This window comes from Venustampulla echinocandica (assembly GCF_003357145.1).
Source record: "Venustampulla echinocandica strain BP 5553 chromosome Unknown scaffold_0, whole genome shotgun sequence".
Classification (NCBI taxonomy): domain Eukaryota; kingdom Fungi; phylum Ascomycota; class Leotiomycetes; order Helotiales; family Pleuroascaceae; genus Venustampulla; species Venustampulla echinocandica.
The window spans coordinates 2,069,163-2,082,361 of record NW_022474205.1 but is presented as its reverse complement, the minus strand read 5'-3'; the positions used below and the strand labels follow the sequence as shown (position 1 = coordinate 2,082,361).

At 46.7% G+C, this 13,199-nt stretch overlaps 6 protein-coding genes across 6 annotated transcripts; 3 read left to right on the top strand and 3 right to left on the bottom strand.

The window, feature by feature from the left end:
- Positions 1 to 746: 746 nt before the first annotated feature.
- On the bottom strand, positions 747 to 2,944 carry BP5553_00640 (uncharacterized protein; the record flags this gene model as incomplete). Its single annotated transcript, XM_032009263.1, has 2 exons — positions 747 to 970; positions 1,090 to 2,944. The coding sequence occupies 2 exons, from the start codon at positions 2,942 to 2,944 to the stop codon at positions 747 to 749; spliced, it is 2,079 nt and encodes a 692-aa protein (XP_031873317.1).
- A 1,535-nt stretch (positions 2,945 to 4,479) lies between these two features.
- BP5553_00639 (uncharacterized protein) lies at positions 4,480 to 5,319 on the top strand (the record flags this gene model as incomplete). The annotated part of the gene is made up of 1 exon (XM_032009262.1): positions 4,480 to 5,319. One exon carries the CDS (start codon positions 4,480 to 4,482, stop codon positions 5,317 to 5,319), a length of 840 nt encoding a protein of 279 aa, XP_031873316.1.
- A 673-nt stretch (positions 5,320 to 5,992) lies between these two features.
- Positions 5,993 to 6,719, top strand: BP5553_00638 (uncharacterized protein; the record flags this gene model as incomplete). The annotated part of the gene is made up of 3 exons (XM_032009261.1): positions 5,993 to 6,029; positions 6,210 to 6,322; positions 6,378 to 6,719. 3 exons carry the CDS (start codon positions 5,993 to 5,995, stop codon positions 6,717 to 6,719), a joined length of 492 nt encoding a protein of 163 aa, XP_031873315.1.
- Positions 6,720 to 6,916: 197 nt separating this feature from the next.
- Positions 6,917 to 8,140, bottom strand: BP5553_00637 (uncharacterized protein; the record flags this gene model as incomplete). Its single annotated transcript, XM_032009260.1, has 1 exon — positions 6,917 to 8,140. The coding sequence occupies one exon, from the start codon at positions 8,138 to 8,140 to the stop codon at positions 6,917 to 6,919; it is 1,224 nt and encodes a 407-aa protein (XP_031873314.1).
- A 968-nt stretch (positions 8,141 to 9,108) lies between these two features.
- Positions 9,109 to 10,291, bottom strand: BP5553_00636 (uncharacterized protein; the record flags this gene model as incomplete). The annotated part of the gene is made up of 6 exons (XM_032009259.1): positions 9,109 to 9,167; positions 9,256 to 9,288; positions 9,336 to 9,456; positions 9,534 to 9,990; positions 10,047 to 10,095; positions 10,168 to 10,291. 6 exons carry the CDS (start codon positions 10,289 to 10,291, stop codon positions 9,109 to 9,111), a joined length of 843 nt encoding a protein of 280 aa, XP_031873313.1.
- A 1,261-nt stretch (positions 10,292 to 11,552) lies between these two features.
- On the top strand, positions 11,553 to 12,572 carry BP5553_00635 (uncharacterized protein; the record flags this gene model as incomplete). The annotated part of the gene is made up of 1 exon (XM_032009258.1): positions 11,553 to 12,572. The coding sequence occupies one exon, from the start codon at positions 11,553 to 11,555 to the stop codon at positions 12,570 to 12,572; it is 1,020 nt and encodes a 339-aa protein (XP_031873312.1).
- Positions 12,573 to 13,199: the final 627 nt, after the last annotated feature.

Genomic DNA, 13,199 nt, shown 5'->3' with positions numbered 1-13,199 from the left:
ACATCTAACCGCTAATGGAATAATCCAAGTGAAGCAGAACTCGACAGCTTAGGGTTTACCTAGTGCACATTGGTACTAACGTTAATAAGGGCTCTATTCTGTAGATAACCTAGGATGGATTTTTAACTTGCTTCGCGATTTTCTGATCGCTGGTCTTTGATCAGCTTTGTTTTAGTACTCTGCTTATCTGTCTGTAGTCATAGAAATAAAATCGTCGTTCAGAACCATTGCAGTTGCGGGTCTTTTTTGCCTAGTGGCTTCTAATTAGATGAGTCCATACGTGTATTATCCCATCTAAGAGTTTGGCGCCTTAGTTGTCTCGGGATATCCAGGCCCCCTTTAATGCTCCACAATCGGGAATTTTATTATACTATCACAAAAGCCCAAAACTACCTAACTCTCTACCTAACTAAATAATAAGACAACATACATCTAATAGTGATGCTCAGTCTCCGCATCCCAAAGCACCACATATCCAATCCCAATCCAATCCCCTTTTTATAACAAAAGGCCACATCGACATTTTACTTTATGTCAGTTCCGCTCCCTACTTCGTTCGTGGTGGTGGCCTCTTTGGTGGTGGCTTCTCTAGTGGCTACTTTATCTTAACGGTCACCCAGAAGCACAATCGCCAATTTTGAGCGGTTTGTTGATACATTGAGCCTCTTAGCAGGTCACTCCTCATTATCGGCCCCTATGTTACCCGCCTCTCCTCCTATACTAGTTCTTCCGTAGCTAGCTTTTGCTTAACGTCTCCTTCTTTTGCCACTCGTAAGATGCTTATCCAAATCACCATTCTTTTCCCATTCCCTCAAGTCCTTCAAGGCAGGATCCTCCCTTTTCCGCTTCGGTTTACGGGGGGGCTTTTCTGGTTCTGGTTCTGGTTCCGGGTCTGGGTCCGGTCCTGGTCCTGGGGGTGGCCTTGGGTGTTTGGTGCGGTCGCGGCGTTGTTGCCATGTTTCAGCTCGGCCTAAGAGAGTTAGATGTTAGCTTTTACTTACTGTTTTTTCTTCTTTTTTGTTAAAGTTTTAGCTATTGGGAAAGGAGAATAGACCTATAGAAAGGGTTCTATTGGCGGATGGCACGTACAATCTTCTAGCTCTTGCCGCAAATCTACGGCAATCGTGTTTCTCAACTCCCCCACTACTTCAGATTCTTCCCGCGCTCGTCGAAGATCATCGATCTGGGCACTGAGAGCTTGGATCTCGGCGTATAGACGACTTTTTTCTTGCTCACATTCCATATTCTCGCCGTCCCTCTGCTCCAGAAGCTCCCTCTGTTTAGCGCTAAGTTCTCTGACCTCTTGCTCTTTGATTTTTATCTGTTCTGCATGTCGCTCTTGCAGCGCAGCAATTTGTCTCTCGTCTATCTGCCTCCCTGGCCCATATTCATTACCCTTGCGATCCAGTTCTTTCCGAAGATCCTCTAGTTCAGTGGTAAGCCTTTTAATCTCTTCCGCGTGTTCGCCTATCGCTTGTTGAAGTCGAAGTTCCAACTTTCCAGTTTCCTTTTCGAGTCTTTGCTTCTCTTGCTTACATTCCCTATTCTCGCGTTCTCTTTCCTCCTTAAGACTCTCTAGTTTAGTGGTAAGCCTTTTAATTTCTTCGCCACCTTCCCCTATCGGTTGCCGTCGCAACCTGGCGATTTCAGCGTCTAGACTCTTCTTCTCTTGTTTCCACTCCTCTTCTTGTTGATCCATTTGGGCGACAAGAAGATCAAAGCACTTCTCAGTCTCATTCAATTTGGTCTGCTCAGCCTCCTTCTGGCGTTTGAGATGCTTGATAACATTTCCAAGTCTTATATTTTCTTCTGCCAGTGAGCCTTGTTCTTTGGTATTTGAAACCGTATTGTTGTAGTTGAATTCTTTTAACTCCTTAATCTCACTCTTGAGCTTGAAAATTTCAGCTTCTAATGTTTTGTTCTCCTTCATGGCCGCGGTCCACGCGGCCCGCTCATCATGCAGGCCCCACTTCAGTTTTCGCAACTCCTTCCTTCGTTGTTCCGCAACCTCCTGTGCCGTCGTGACGCGCCCCCGAAGGTGTTTAATTATATAGTCTGGGTTATTATTGTTCTGGGGTTGTTGATTATTGTTATGGGCTTCCAAGAGCCTCGCCTTCAACTCCCCGATCTCTTTCTCTAAAATTTTCCCATGCTCCTTGCATGTTTCAAGATCTTTTCTCGCGTCCTTGATTTCGTCCGTGTTCATGCCTATCTCTATTTCTAATTCCGATATCTTATCCTGTAGAGGGGCGATATCTTGTTGGGGTTGCTGACCGGGTGGTCTGGTTGTCAATTTAAAGGTTGTAACTAGTGAGTTTAAATTTCCGAGCAATACTGAGAGCTCTCTTCTCCCTTTTGAAATGGCGATATTCTCAGTATCTTGATCGATATCAACCTGGTCGTCTGTGTCCGCGGGGTCAATTTGATCCGGAAGAGCTTGGAGATTCTGAGCGAGCTTTTCGACTTCGAAGGTGGCATCCGCCATTGAAGCTTCCAATGTCGCGATTATACTGCGTGCCTCTTCTATGCTCATGTTATCGCCGTCCTTAACCATTTCCGCGGCGCCCTCATGGATCTGAGCTAACTCGATTGTAGCACGATTGCGCTCTGCGCGTAAGTTGCGTGCACGATTCCTGTGAAATGCAGTCCGACGTTTTTGATACTCAAGCAGCTCGTTATGCGCATCTCCAACATGTTTGAAGTGGCCAGCAATCGTAGGTCCTTCTTCTAACAGCCTGTGAAGTTTAGCCCTGGCATCTTCCACATTATTTCCCGTCAAATCTGCCAGGATTTGCCGCAGGATGTTATAATCATCGTTACACACTTGGATCGCCAATTCGACACCTTCAGATAACGATCGTGCTGTATCACTTTGAGGTTGGCAGCTGGCTTTGAGTTCTTTTAGTTCCTCCTCTAGTTCACGTATACGGTTCTGTGCCTCCATCTTTTCAGTATTGTCTCCTGTGACTTTGAGTCGCAAGTACCCTGGCCTCGGAGGCCAACCTCTCCAGGTCTATATGCCGTCTTCAATTATTCGACTGCCTCGTCAAGTCACTTTAAAGGTTGTTTTTGCTGTATCCGAACCGGTTTCGCATGCTGAAGCTAAATTTCTTCGTTATATAAATGATACCGACCTTTTGGGAGCAAGACTTATGCCCTTCGAAATTGAATGCGAACGTGGGTGGGCACCAACTCCATTGAGCGCCCAATGTGGCACATGCCTTAGGATAAAGCCTCTCATTATTATTATTTCTTCGCCTTTGTACAAACGTAAACCCTAGATTTAGGTGTTTGTTTCCGGCGATGGTTTCTCGATGCAGAGATATCACATCAGCCTTCCTTTGTTGGGATGGAAGCGCTGGCTCTTGTATCGCACAATCTAGAATTTGGGCTTTTGATTAGAGAGAACAAAGGGAATTTTATGTATAACAGTTTTTATCTTTCTTCGAGGACACAGTGGGATTGATATTTACACAGTTTTCTATGTATATATTTGAATGGCTACTTTATTGGTAGTTGATAAGGGTGTAATTGAAATTGTGGAATTAGCCCGTTCCCCTATAGTTAGTTTACATAACAAATCTAGTAAAACTTATCGATGAGGTATAAATGTAGAGTTCCAGAGGTGTATAGCAGCACAAGAGAACTTCCAATTTCTCTTTCTCCTCGTGCGACATGCCATGTTTAAGCTGAAGAGGACTGTCAGAGGACGAGCACAAAGATAAAGGTCCACCTGAGAGCTTAGATACAGGGCGGCCAACTTTATTGGCACTTCGGGAACCGATACAAAGCCAAATAGGATGCTTCATGGAATGTGCACTACACCATGCGATTACCCCTATAGCGATGGTTCGAGGGTATGTGGAAGCCGTAACAGCCTGCACCAAGCAGGTGATTTGGCAACAGATTCTTACTGCGTCTCAACAGTTATACATCTTCATTGAAGCTAGACTGACATGGACCTTGTTGAATTTGGCACGGTATCAAAATCTCGTGGGACATCGCATGATACTTGGAATATCAGGAGCACTTCGTAAAGTGAGCCGTCATAGCAAGGAGTTTCTAGAGAAAGAGCAAAGGGGTCCCACCTGCCTTTGTGCCACGTCTAATAATGACCACTATTATATCGACCGGCCCGTAGGGGTACTCCAAATTCCATACTACATAAGCGCAGTACGAAAATAGTCAATGATACTCCGAATAGCTTGGCGAGTTCTACGTACGTACGAGGATGTACGAGTTATCATGGATGTAAACTAGTGGGCATGCCGAGGTGCGGGTATCGTGCGGTCGCATGAATATCCCAACAATCAATAGTCTACCAGCCTCAGGTACCTTAAGATCGCCATCAGACGGGGTATATATTATGGCACCAAGCCCCACGATGCCTTCAACCATTATCCGTATCTGACATTTAGGCGGTAGGTCGAAGAAGAACTGAAGACTAGCTGGCCGTGACTTCGAAGTAAACTGAATAAGATGGCGTCGGCCAAAGTTTCAACTGGCCTCGAGCATTTTTCCCGTCTCAACCAAGCCGTATACTTCCACCAACCTCCACCCACAGTCCCCACAGCAAACCAGGAACCAGACCTTATCCTCCTTCTAGGATGGATGGGTGCAAAGCCTCGAGCTCTAGCCAAGTATGCGGCCATTTACGAGAAACTCTACCCATCGTCACGGATACTCATCGTCACGACAGACTACCTTGATGTCACCATACGCACTGCAACCGCCAATGCCAACCGCATCAGACCCGTCCTCGAAATCCTATATTCTCTGGCCGAGCATGCGAATGCGAAACTGCTCCTCCATTTCTTCTCCAACGGTGGAGGTTTCACGAGTATGTTGATCGCACAGAGCTTTCGCGAGAAGACAGGACGGGCACTGCCTGTGAGCGCGATGGTACTTGATAGTTGTCCTGGAAAGGCATCGTACGAAGGCACCCAGCGAGCCTTTGCCATCGGTATGCCCAAGAATGTATTTCTACGAGTGCTTGGGTTATTTTTGGTTGGAATATTCTTGCGTTTGTTGAAAGTGTACTGTACGGTGCTAGGAAAGATGAATATGATAGAAAGGTTGAGAAAGGTGCTTAACGACAAAGCTCTCTTTGATACTGCTGCGCCAAGGACGTATATATACAGTGAGGGAGATGATATGGTTGACTGGAGGGACGTGGATGAACACGCGGAAGAGGCTACGAAGAAGGGATATACTGTTGAGTTGGAGAAATATCATGATAGTGGCCATGCTGCTCATATGGTCAAAGACGGGGAAAGATACTGGACTATCATCCAGAGACTCTGGAATACGGTTCTTTAGATGGCTAGACTATAGAACATTAGACCCCTTAGGCACCTTCTCTTCACTAGGTACTTATCACCCATTTTCGTCTTAAGTTTGTAGATTTGAGGTTGGCTTAGCCAAACTTAAGTGAGCAGGTGCTGTTGTTGCAATGCTACTAGAACATACAACTTCATCTACTTCTATGACCTAGAGAATTTGGCCTCTGCTAATCCCGCTCAACATTCACCTCAAAGCAAGCCAACGCAATAACCGTCAGAGCACTGTCCTGCAGAACCTGTAGTCTATTGCTTCCTCTTTCCAGAAATGATCGGTAACGGAGTAAATTCAGATCCCGTGCTCGGCGGTGAATGGATTCTACACCGTCGGTACGGATGTACGGATATATAGATGAATAGATCGTCCATTAGGAGGGTCCGTTTTATGCGTAGGAAATTAGTATTCTAGTTTTTCAGCGGACTAGAGTATCTAGATAAATAGTGGCAATATGGCATTGTAGATTGGCCATTGCTAAGACAAAGCTCTGTTGATTATCTACGGAGCGGAAATATATGTGGACTTATAAGTGCTGTACTTGGTGAGCGGTCTACTCGAATTACTAAAGAATAAACAAATCCCCAGATCTACAACACGCCATCTCGTCTCGTCACGTCACGTCGTTACTTATCTAGAAACTCACCAAAAACTCACGATGGCATCAATTGGCCCCAACCTCCGTCAGCTGCTCCGTAAGTCTATCGATCTATCGATCTCATAGCGTAACGCTATATATTACAATCTCGTTCCTATACCCACCGTCGCATTGAACTCCAATCCTTCTTTCATACATCTCACTTTTGCCAATTCCAGTTCACAACTGTGCAATTCTCATCGCTTGAAGAAAGGCTTCCCACTAACAATTCCCACAGCTACTGCGGGAACCTGGGCCGCACCGTTCACAATCTACTACGTCCTCCTTTGCGCCCGGGTCGTATACCAACGTATCAAACACCGCGTTCCCCTAGGCCAAAACATTACCTATGTAACCTCACCAATCTCGCTCCTGTACATACCCGTTTACTAACGATCTATCATAGTCCAAGAAAGACAAGCCCTCCGACTCAGCTCCCGCTCACCCAGTTGACGACCCGCTTGAAGTAGCCATCCGGTGCCAAGGAAACTTCCAAGAAAACGTCCCTCTGGCATACGCCTTACTCGTCGTCTGCGAGCTCAACGGTGGAGACAAGAAGTATCTGAACTATGTCGCGGGGTTCTTATTTGCGGCAAGGGTTGCGCATGCGGACTTCGGACTGATGAAGAAGGGGAGGCATGCAGGAAATGGGGTGGGAAGACCACTTGGATTCCTTGGGTCGACGGTGGTGTTGCTCGGCCTGAGTGTTTATAGCGGTTGGCTGATTAAAGGGTATTGGGGATTTTAGAGATGAGGGGTGCTGTGCAAGGCCAAGGGGGATAGGGAGATAGGCATGTACCGTCATCGAGAGCTAAGGTTCACTTTAGAAACGATGCATAAATCCATGGACGCTGAATTTGGCATTTGCTTCCCAAGTAATCAATATAGCATTCCAAAGTGGTATCAAAACAACAAACCGTAACTCTCTGTGGGCTTAACCAAAAGTCATTCAACATCATCAGGATGGAACCATCTCCCGTGTCTATATATAGGAGCGGCCGGCAAGTCCTGACTGTGCATTTCAAACCCAGGACCACAAACCGCCCTCCTCGTCGCAGCAAAATCAGCATAAAGCTTCAGCCAAATTGTCCTATCTCTGCAATCTGTGGCACCAAACCACTCACTCTTCGAACACCTCGGCATGTATTTATTCAACAACTCCCTCCTCGCGCTCATCCAAGGCTTCGGAATCGGCCAGTCTGAAAAATGCAGATATCGCGCTTCGGCGAAAATATCATCTGGGTCCCATTTCGCGGACCGTGACCCAAGATAGGCACGGTGGTTCGCACGTCTGAATTCCCCCGAGAGGAGATTATAGGGTCTTTGGGGGATCTTTAGGACTTTTCCTTTGTAGAGCTTATTGATTATATCCACATCATATTCATCTTCTTTCGCGTCCTTGATTGCGGTTTCCATGGCGGAGAACGTGGTGGAGGAGGGTTCGAGAAGCATCAACTGGCTGGAGAAGGCCCACCCTGACGGTCCGCCCCAGTAGGTATAGGGCATTGCGATTGGAGCTTTGGGGAGGAGGAATAGCTCGTCGAGGTTTTGTAAGACGATCGAGGCCGCATCCAGGGATAAAATTCGGGAGTATGATGTTAGGTTGAAGGAGAGGAGTTTGCTATAGGAACTGGCCCATGTTGATTGCGAAGTATTGTTTTCGTTGAGGACTTCTACGGGGTGGAGGGTCACGTAGTAGTCTTTCTCGGCGGCTTGAAGGAGGCGGGCTGTGTGAGTTAGGCCTCGCTCTGGGTCTAAGTCATCGATTTCGGTGGGGTCCCAGTGGGATGGGTACATCATGAGGCGCTGCGATACCCATATCAGTAAATGGTCAACACTCATAACATCCCCGATAGCTGAGAGAGCATCACGAACCTTGGCGCGACTCCCAATCGTTTCAATCTGGCTCCAGACCATGAGAGCATTACACAGATACTCCGGCGACGTGACATGCTGTACATAAACCAGCTTGGACCAATCGATTTCAGGGTCCTCGACAGACGCAGTAGGCTCGGCAGACGCAGTGAACGTGTTGCCGTACCAACTGTGGCCATAACGGAGGGCGCATTGGAGGGCTGTGAGGAGGCAGAGGCAGATCAATATGCCTAGGAAGGCGGGGGAGGCGGCTAGGTGTTTGAGCCGCCGTATATAATGGCGGTAACCCGCCATAGGGACTGAATAGTGACAGTAACAGCCAAAGGCATAATTGTAGTTGTCGTTGTATGGACGAGGATATTGATAAAGACTTATGGCCGCGATGCCAAGATTGCTATATCGGCGGTGTCCCGGCAGGGTAAACGCAGCGTGCCGGTAGTGCTCGAGGCCGGTCCATCAGCAATATTTCCTCCATCGCCGCTTAATATTGGATTTTCTGTAGTTCTAAAATCCATAGTTGTCTTTGGACGAAGTCGCGATGTTGATAAATGGTGTGGTTGTCGTTACTTGTGCTGCTAGGAAGTAAGAAACCAGAGGATCTGCACTCTATAGTGGAGCAAAGTGATCGGATCTACATAGGTACATGTACTGTACATGTACATGTATCACAACGCTAACTCGAGGCAGGGGCACTGTACGATCTGTACCCTGATATCGATATCTTCTAGCTGGCAATCTGGCAATGTCGTGTGCAACGATACCAAGCTAAGGAGAAGGCAAGAGAAGAAAGTAAGGGCTACTGAATCCTGGATATCTATACACAATTACGAGATATATGGCCAAGACTAATAAAGAAGTGCAATAACACATTGTGCGGAGAATTCCAAGGAAATGGCGGGTGTTGCACTATACGGAGTATTTAGTTCTGTGCAGGTACCCGTTGTGGCGGAGCCGAAGCAGATGGATTACCTAACAAGCCCCTGAATCCCTTCAACTCTATTCCGAAGGCTGGACGTGTAATCGCGTCCTCCCTTTACGATAATCTTCATTAATTCACAATATTCGTCTCCGTCCCATACTTCGCTCATTTTACTAAACTTTACCAAAGCACCTTCTATAACTGGATTGCGGGAGCTAAGCTATCTTTACTACCAGATGCCACCATATCCATCTCCTGCAATCCTCGATCCCAACAGCTTATATTCAACACACCAAAACCTTTATTCAATTAACCGATTGATCTCTTCGCCACATACGAATAGCTAGTCGTCAAATGCAAAAAGCTCGTCGTAGTCACCGTTCTTGTCTCCGTGGTTTGTGTCTATCAGTTCAATAACATTAGCAACTATGCTCCTGCTAATACCCCATATCTCTCCTGCCAACGCGAATCCGAGGGAAAGAAAACATACCGTCGTCTGTGGACCTTGATTTATTTCCAACGTCTGGCTAATTGTATATAGCGGTGACGCACTAGTAATCAAACACGAACAGCCTATCCACACATCGATCTCATTGCCGAGGTATGGTATCTCCTCTACTGGAAAATAATCATCGCGTTTCGCAAGGGCAGGGCCCTTGGTAGGCCTTGGTGGGGTAGTGAGACAATCATGCTTTCCCCATCATTAGTTTCTCTCTGAAAACCCATCCAAGGGAGGTTTGGAGCCACAGGATATCAACAGGGACTTACAGGAAGCAGCTCGGGGCATCCACGATCGTAATAACTCCCAGTAGTCAAGAGGTCATCAACACCGTCGGCTACCGGCAAACTATAGAACGTACAACCAGTCCCAGACGGCGTATTCACATACAAAAAGCTCTTACACTTGCTGTCAGCCAAACATTTCTGCATACATGTCTCTGCATTCGGAATATCAGTCACACGGTTCAAAAACGCCGTTTCCGAGTATTTTCTGTTCATGACTGCCCAGACTCCGCAGAGTCTCGAGGGCGGAGGGGATGCCAAGGGAGTTGGGCAGAGAAGTGTGGAGGTGCGGGAGAGGCCGTCGGTAGTTGTGATAACTTTTGCGGTGGAGATTATATGTGTGCTGGTTTTGGAGAGGGTGGTGTACGTTGCATAAACGGTATAGGGGCGGAGGAGGTTAGAGCACCAGGATGTGTAGTTGAGAGGTCCGTAGGTGGCAGGTCTAGGTTGAGTTAGGAGATTAGGAGTTTGGTTGCGTGAGATGGCCGGGAATTTTACGGATGTTCCATCTTTGATATTGCAGTAACAACATAATTCAGTTCACATACTAATCGAGCTGTTAGCATTAAGGACTATGTGGATATCGAGTTTGAAATGCTGGGCTTGGTAGAAGACTTACAACTGGCGGACATTGACCAGGTGTCATCGCGCTTTAGAATCGGACTTGGCGTGACCATAGGGTGTGGACTAGCTATTGAAAGCTCTGCCCCGAGGAGGAGTGTGAAGATAAAGAGTAGTCCCATTATAGTGGTTATAGAAAGTGGCGAAGATCTGAAAATTCGAGCTATTCATCCTCTCTAAAGTGGAATAGCTCTAATATATAGTTGTATAACATAGAGCGCTAAAAAATACCCTCAATAATGCTACCGTATTTGCATTTCTTATTTGATATTTGCCGATTAGGTTTCATTTAAAAGTCTTAGCACTTACTCGTATCTGCTAAAAGTCACGTTTGGCCTATAGAGCCTAATAGCCTTCAACAGCTTAATTGGTGTACTAGCTTGGAACTCCGTTTAAGCATCGGGTATCGCTGCATGCAGGCTTACACTCCGCATTAGTAGTGCAACAGGTTAAAATTCATTGGTGAGATGGATGACAAATTAAAGATCTTACGATCATCGATTTCGGGGCTTGGAATTCCGCTCTAGTGTTTGCACTGATCAAGCTTAAAAGCTTTGCAAATTTGCAGGGTATTCGGGGGGTTAAACTGTGACCATAGCACACAACCCTGCCCAGATTTCTAAGGCGATTGCTGCAATCAAAGTATGTAGGCTTACAACCTGTTAAAGTAGGGCGCGAGGTTAGTAAGCCTGATTGTTAGGAGGTATCTAGATTGTGATAGCAAAACTACTTTTTACAGCTTGCATAGTACTCAAAAAACCTAGCACGACTCTCCCTTCTAACGGCACCAGGCACTCTTGTCTAATATCTACGCCTTACCTCCATATTCCTGAGTTGTAGATACGCCTGAATTGCTTCAAAAACTGTTTACTCAGGGCTCGGCCAGAAGGGTAGTAAAGAAAGCCCTGACTCTACTTGAATTTCCATCTGTGGTAGAATTAGGATAATTATACATTTCCCACCAGCATTTTTTCCTTTAATATTTTAACTCTATCTTTCTTTTCGCAAGTTAGATAAGTGAGGAAGCTTTGCTATACGTCGACTTTGTACCTTGAATGCAATTTTAGTTATAATTACTACTAAGTGTTTAGATATATATCCCTTAGAAATAAATTCAGTGCTACACTGGCATGCATTTATAGTCAAGGTTCTGCATTTGTTCCTCATTGACATCTCCCAAGTCCCTGATGACATATTGGTGACAACCAGTGAATTACAAAGGGCAAAAAAGGCGGTATAAAACGGCTACTTAAACTTCTCTACGCTCTTCCAAAACCTTTCCTCTTCCACCATCTCCCATCTCCCATCTCCATTCAACTTCACAACCACCCACAATCCTTCGTGATAAACAACTTCAACCATCATCAAAAATAACCAGCGATGATGCCTTTTCAAGCCCGCGATCGCGCCGTCCCGCCGCACCCACCTCTTAAAAGGTCAGAGCGGATGATAGAGCGGATGGCAGAGCGGCCCGAGACTTCCTTCAACCCCAAGGGAGGAGATAACAGAAGTCCCAGCGTGCACTTTAACGGCTATGCTACACAGTGCTACCTCACTACTGGAGTCTTTTCTTGCAAGCACAAGGTGCCGCTTAAGGACGGAAAAATCACTCATGCCGGCAAGTGCAGAAGCACCAACCACGAAACTCCGTGCGGCAACATGGCCATGAGAAACAAGGAGTGGTATTTCAGTAGACTTTGTGCTCTCTGCGCTGTCGATGCTAAGGCGCGGTACGCGGGTTCCTTTGAGGAGTTTATGAGGGACGTGAAGGGTGGAAAGATGATGATTACCAAGGATACACAGTCCACTACGGCTAATATGGCGGAGGAGGAGAGCAACGAACTGGCCTGGGAGAAAGCAGCTGCCAGTCTCATGGAGCCAAAGGTGAAGAGCCCGGTTCAGGAGAAGCTGCCACCACCATCATCCGCTATTCGAGCCCAAGCTCAGGAGAAGACCGAAAACCTGGATGTTGCCAGCAGCACCGCTTTGAATACGAAGATCTACAACGATTATCCCCAGAAGACTGTACAAGAAAGCTTCCACAGAAATATCACCAAGAAAGATAACGATAGCTTTGGTACTGCGGGAGAACAAACCTACAAATATTCCAAAGACGCCATGGACACCGTACTCTGGGAGAGCTACCGCAAGATCTGGATGTCCATGCCAAGCGCCGACAATGGTGCTGCGGATCCTGAACCAGCTTCCTCGCACACGTCCTCGGTCCTCGGTGGTGTCTGTAAGGCACTGACTCCGAAGTACGTGCCCGATTCACAGCTGCCTTTAGAGGGTGAGGAGGGCGAGCTTGTTGAGAAGCCGGATAGGGACTGTGATGATGGTGGTGAGGATGGTGAAGGATGGGTGAATATCGCGGGTGGTGCTGAGGCAGCTGAGTGGGTCTGAGGTTGGATAGGGTGATGGCGTGGGGGCGTGAGATATCTCGGGCGTTATGCTAGCTTGCCGTTCTTTCTTGCGGTGCTTTCTTTCTTGCGGATGGGTTGGGGAGTTGATGCGCCTAGCGTTGGAGAGTTGCCTTCCTGGTCTGGAAAGTAGGTATGCGTTATATCGTCGTCTCGTCGTCTCGTTAGTAGTGGAGAGGTTGGTTCTTGAACACATAGTTCTAGATCCATAAGCTCTCTTCTAGGATAGAGTCAATAAAAGTCGAAAGTTATCTGACATGCACTTCCTTCATCAACACCTGCAACTGCACTCACGTATTCCAATACCCACCCATCTTCGCAAATTTACCATTAAAGCAGGTCACCATATGATGATAAAGCCCAGTCAGTACCTAAGTAATATCATCATCGTCTCATTTCTCCCCCAGTCCAGTCTATCATACAACCTCCCCGCACCACATCCTCCCACAAAACGGGATTAAAAAAACGTAATAACTAATTGCCTGTCTGTATGCACTTCCTTCTTTCCGTACCTATGCATATCTTTTCCCTCAAAAGCGAGACATGAGGTGAAAGCGTGATGGAAAAAAACGCCGCCGTGTGTTGTTTTTCTTTTGGCCCAACCAGTATC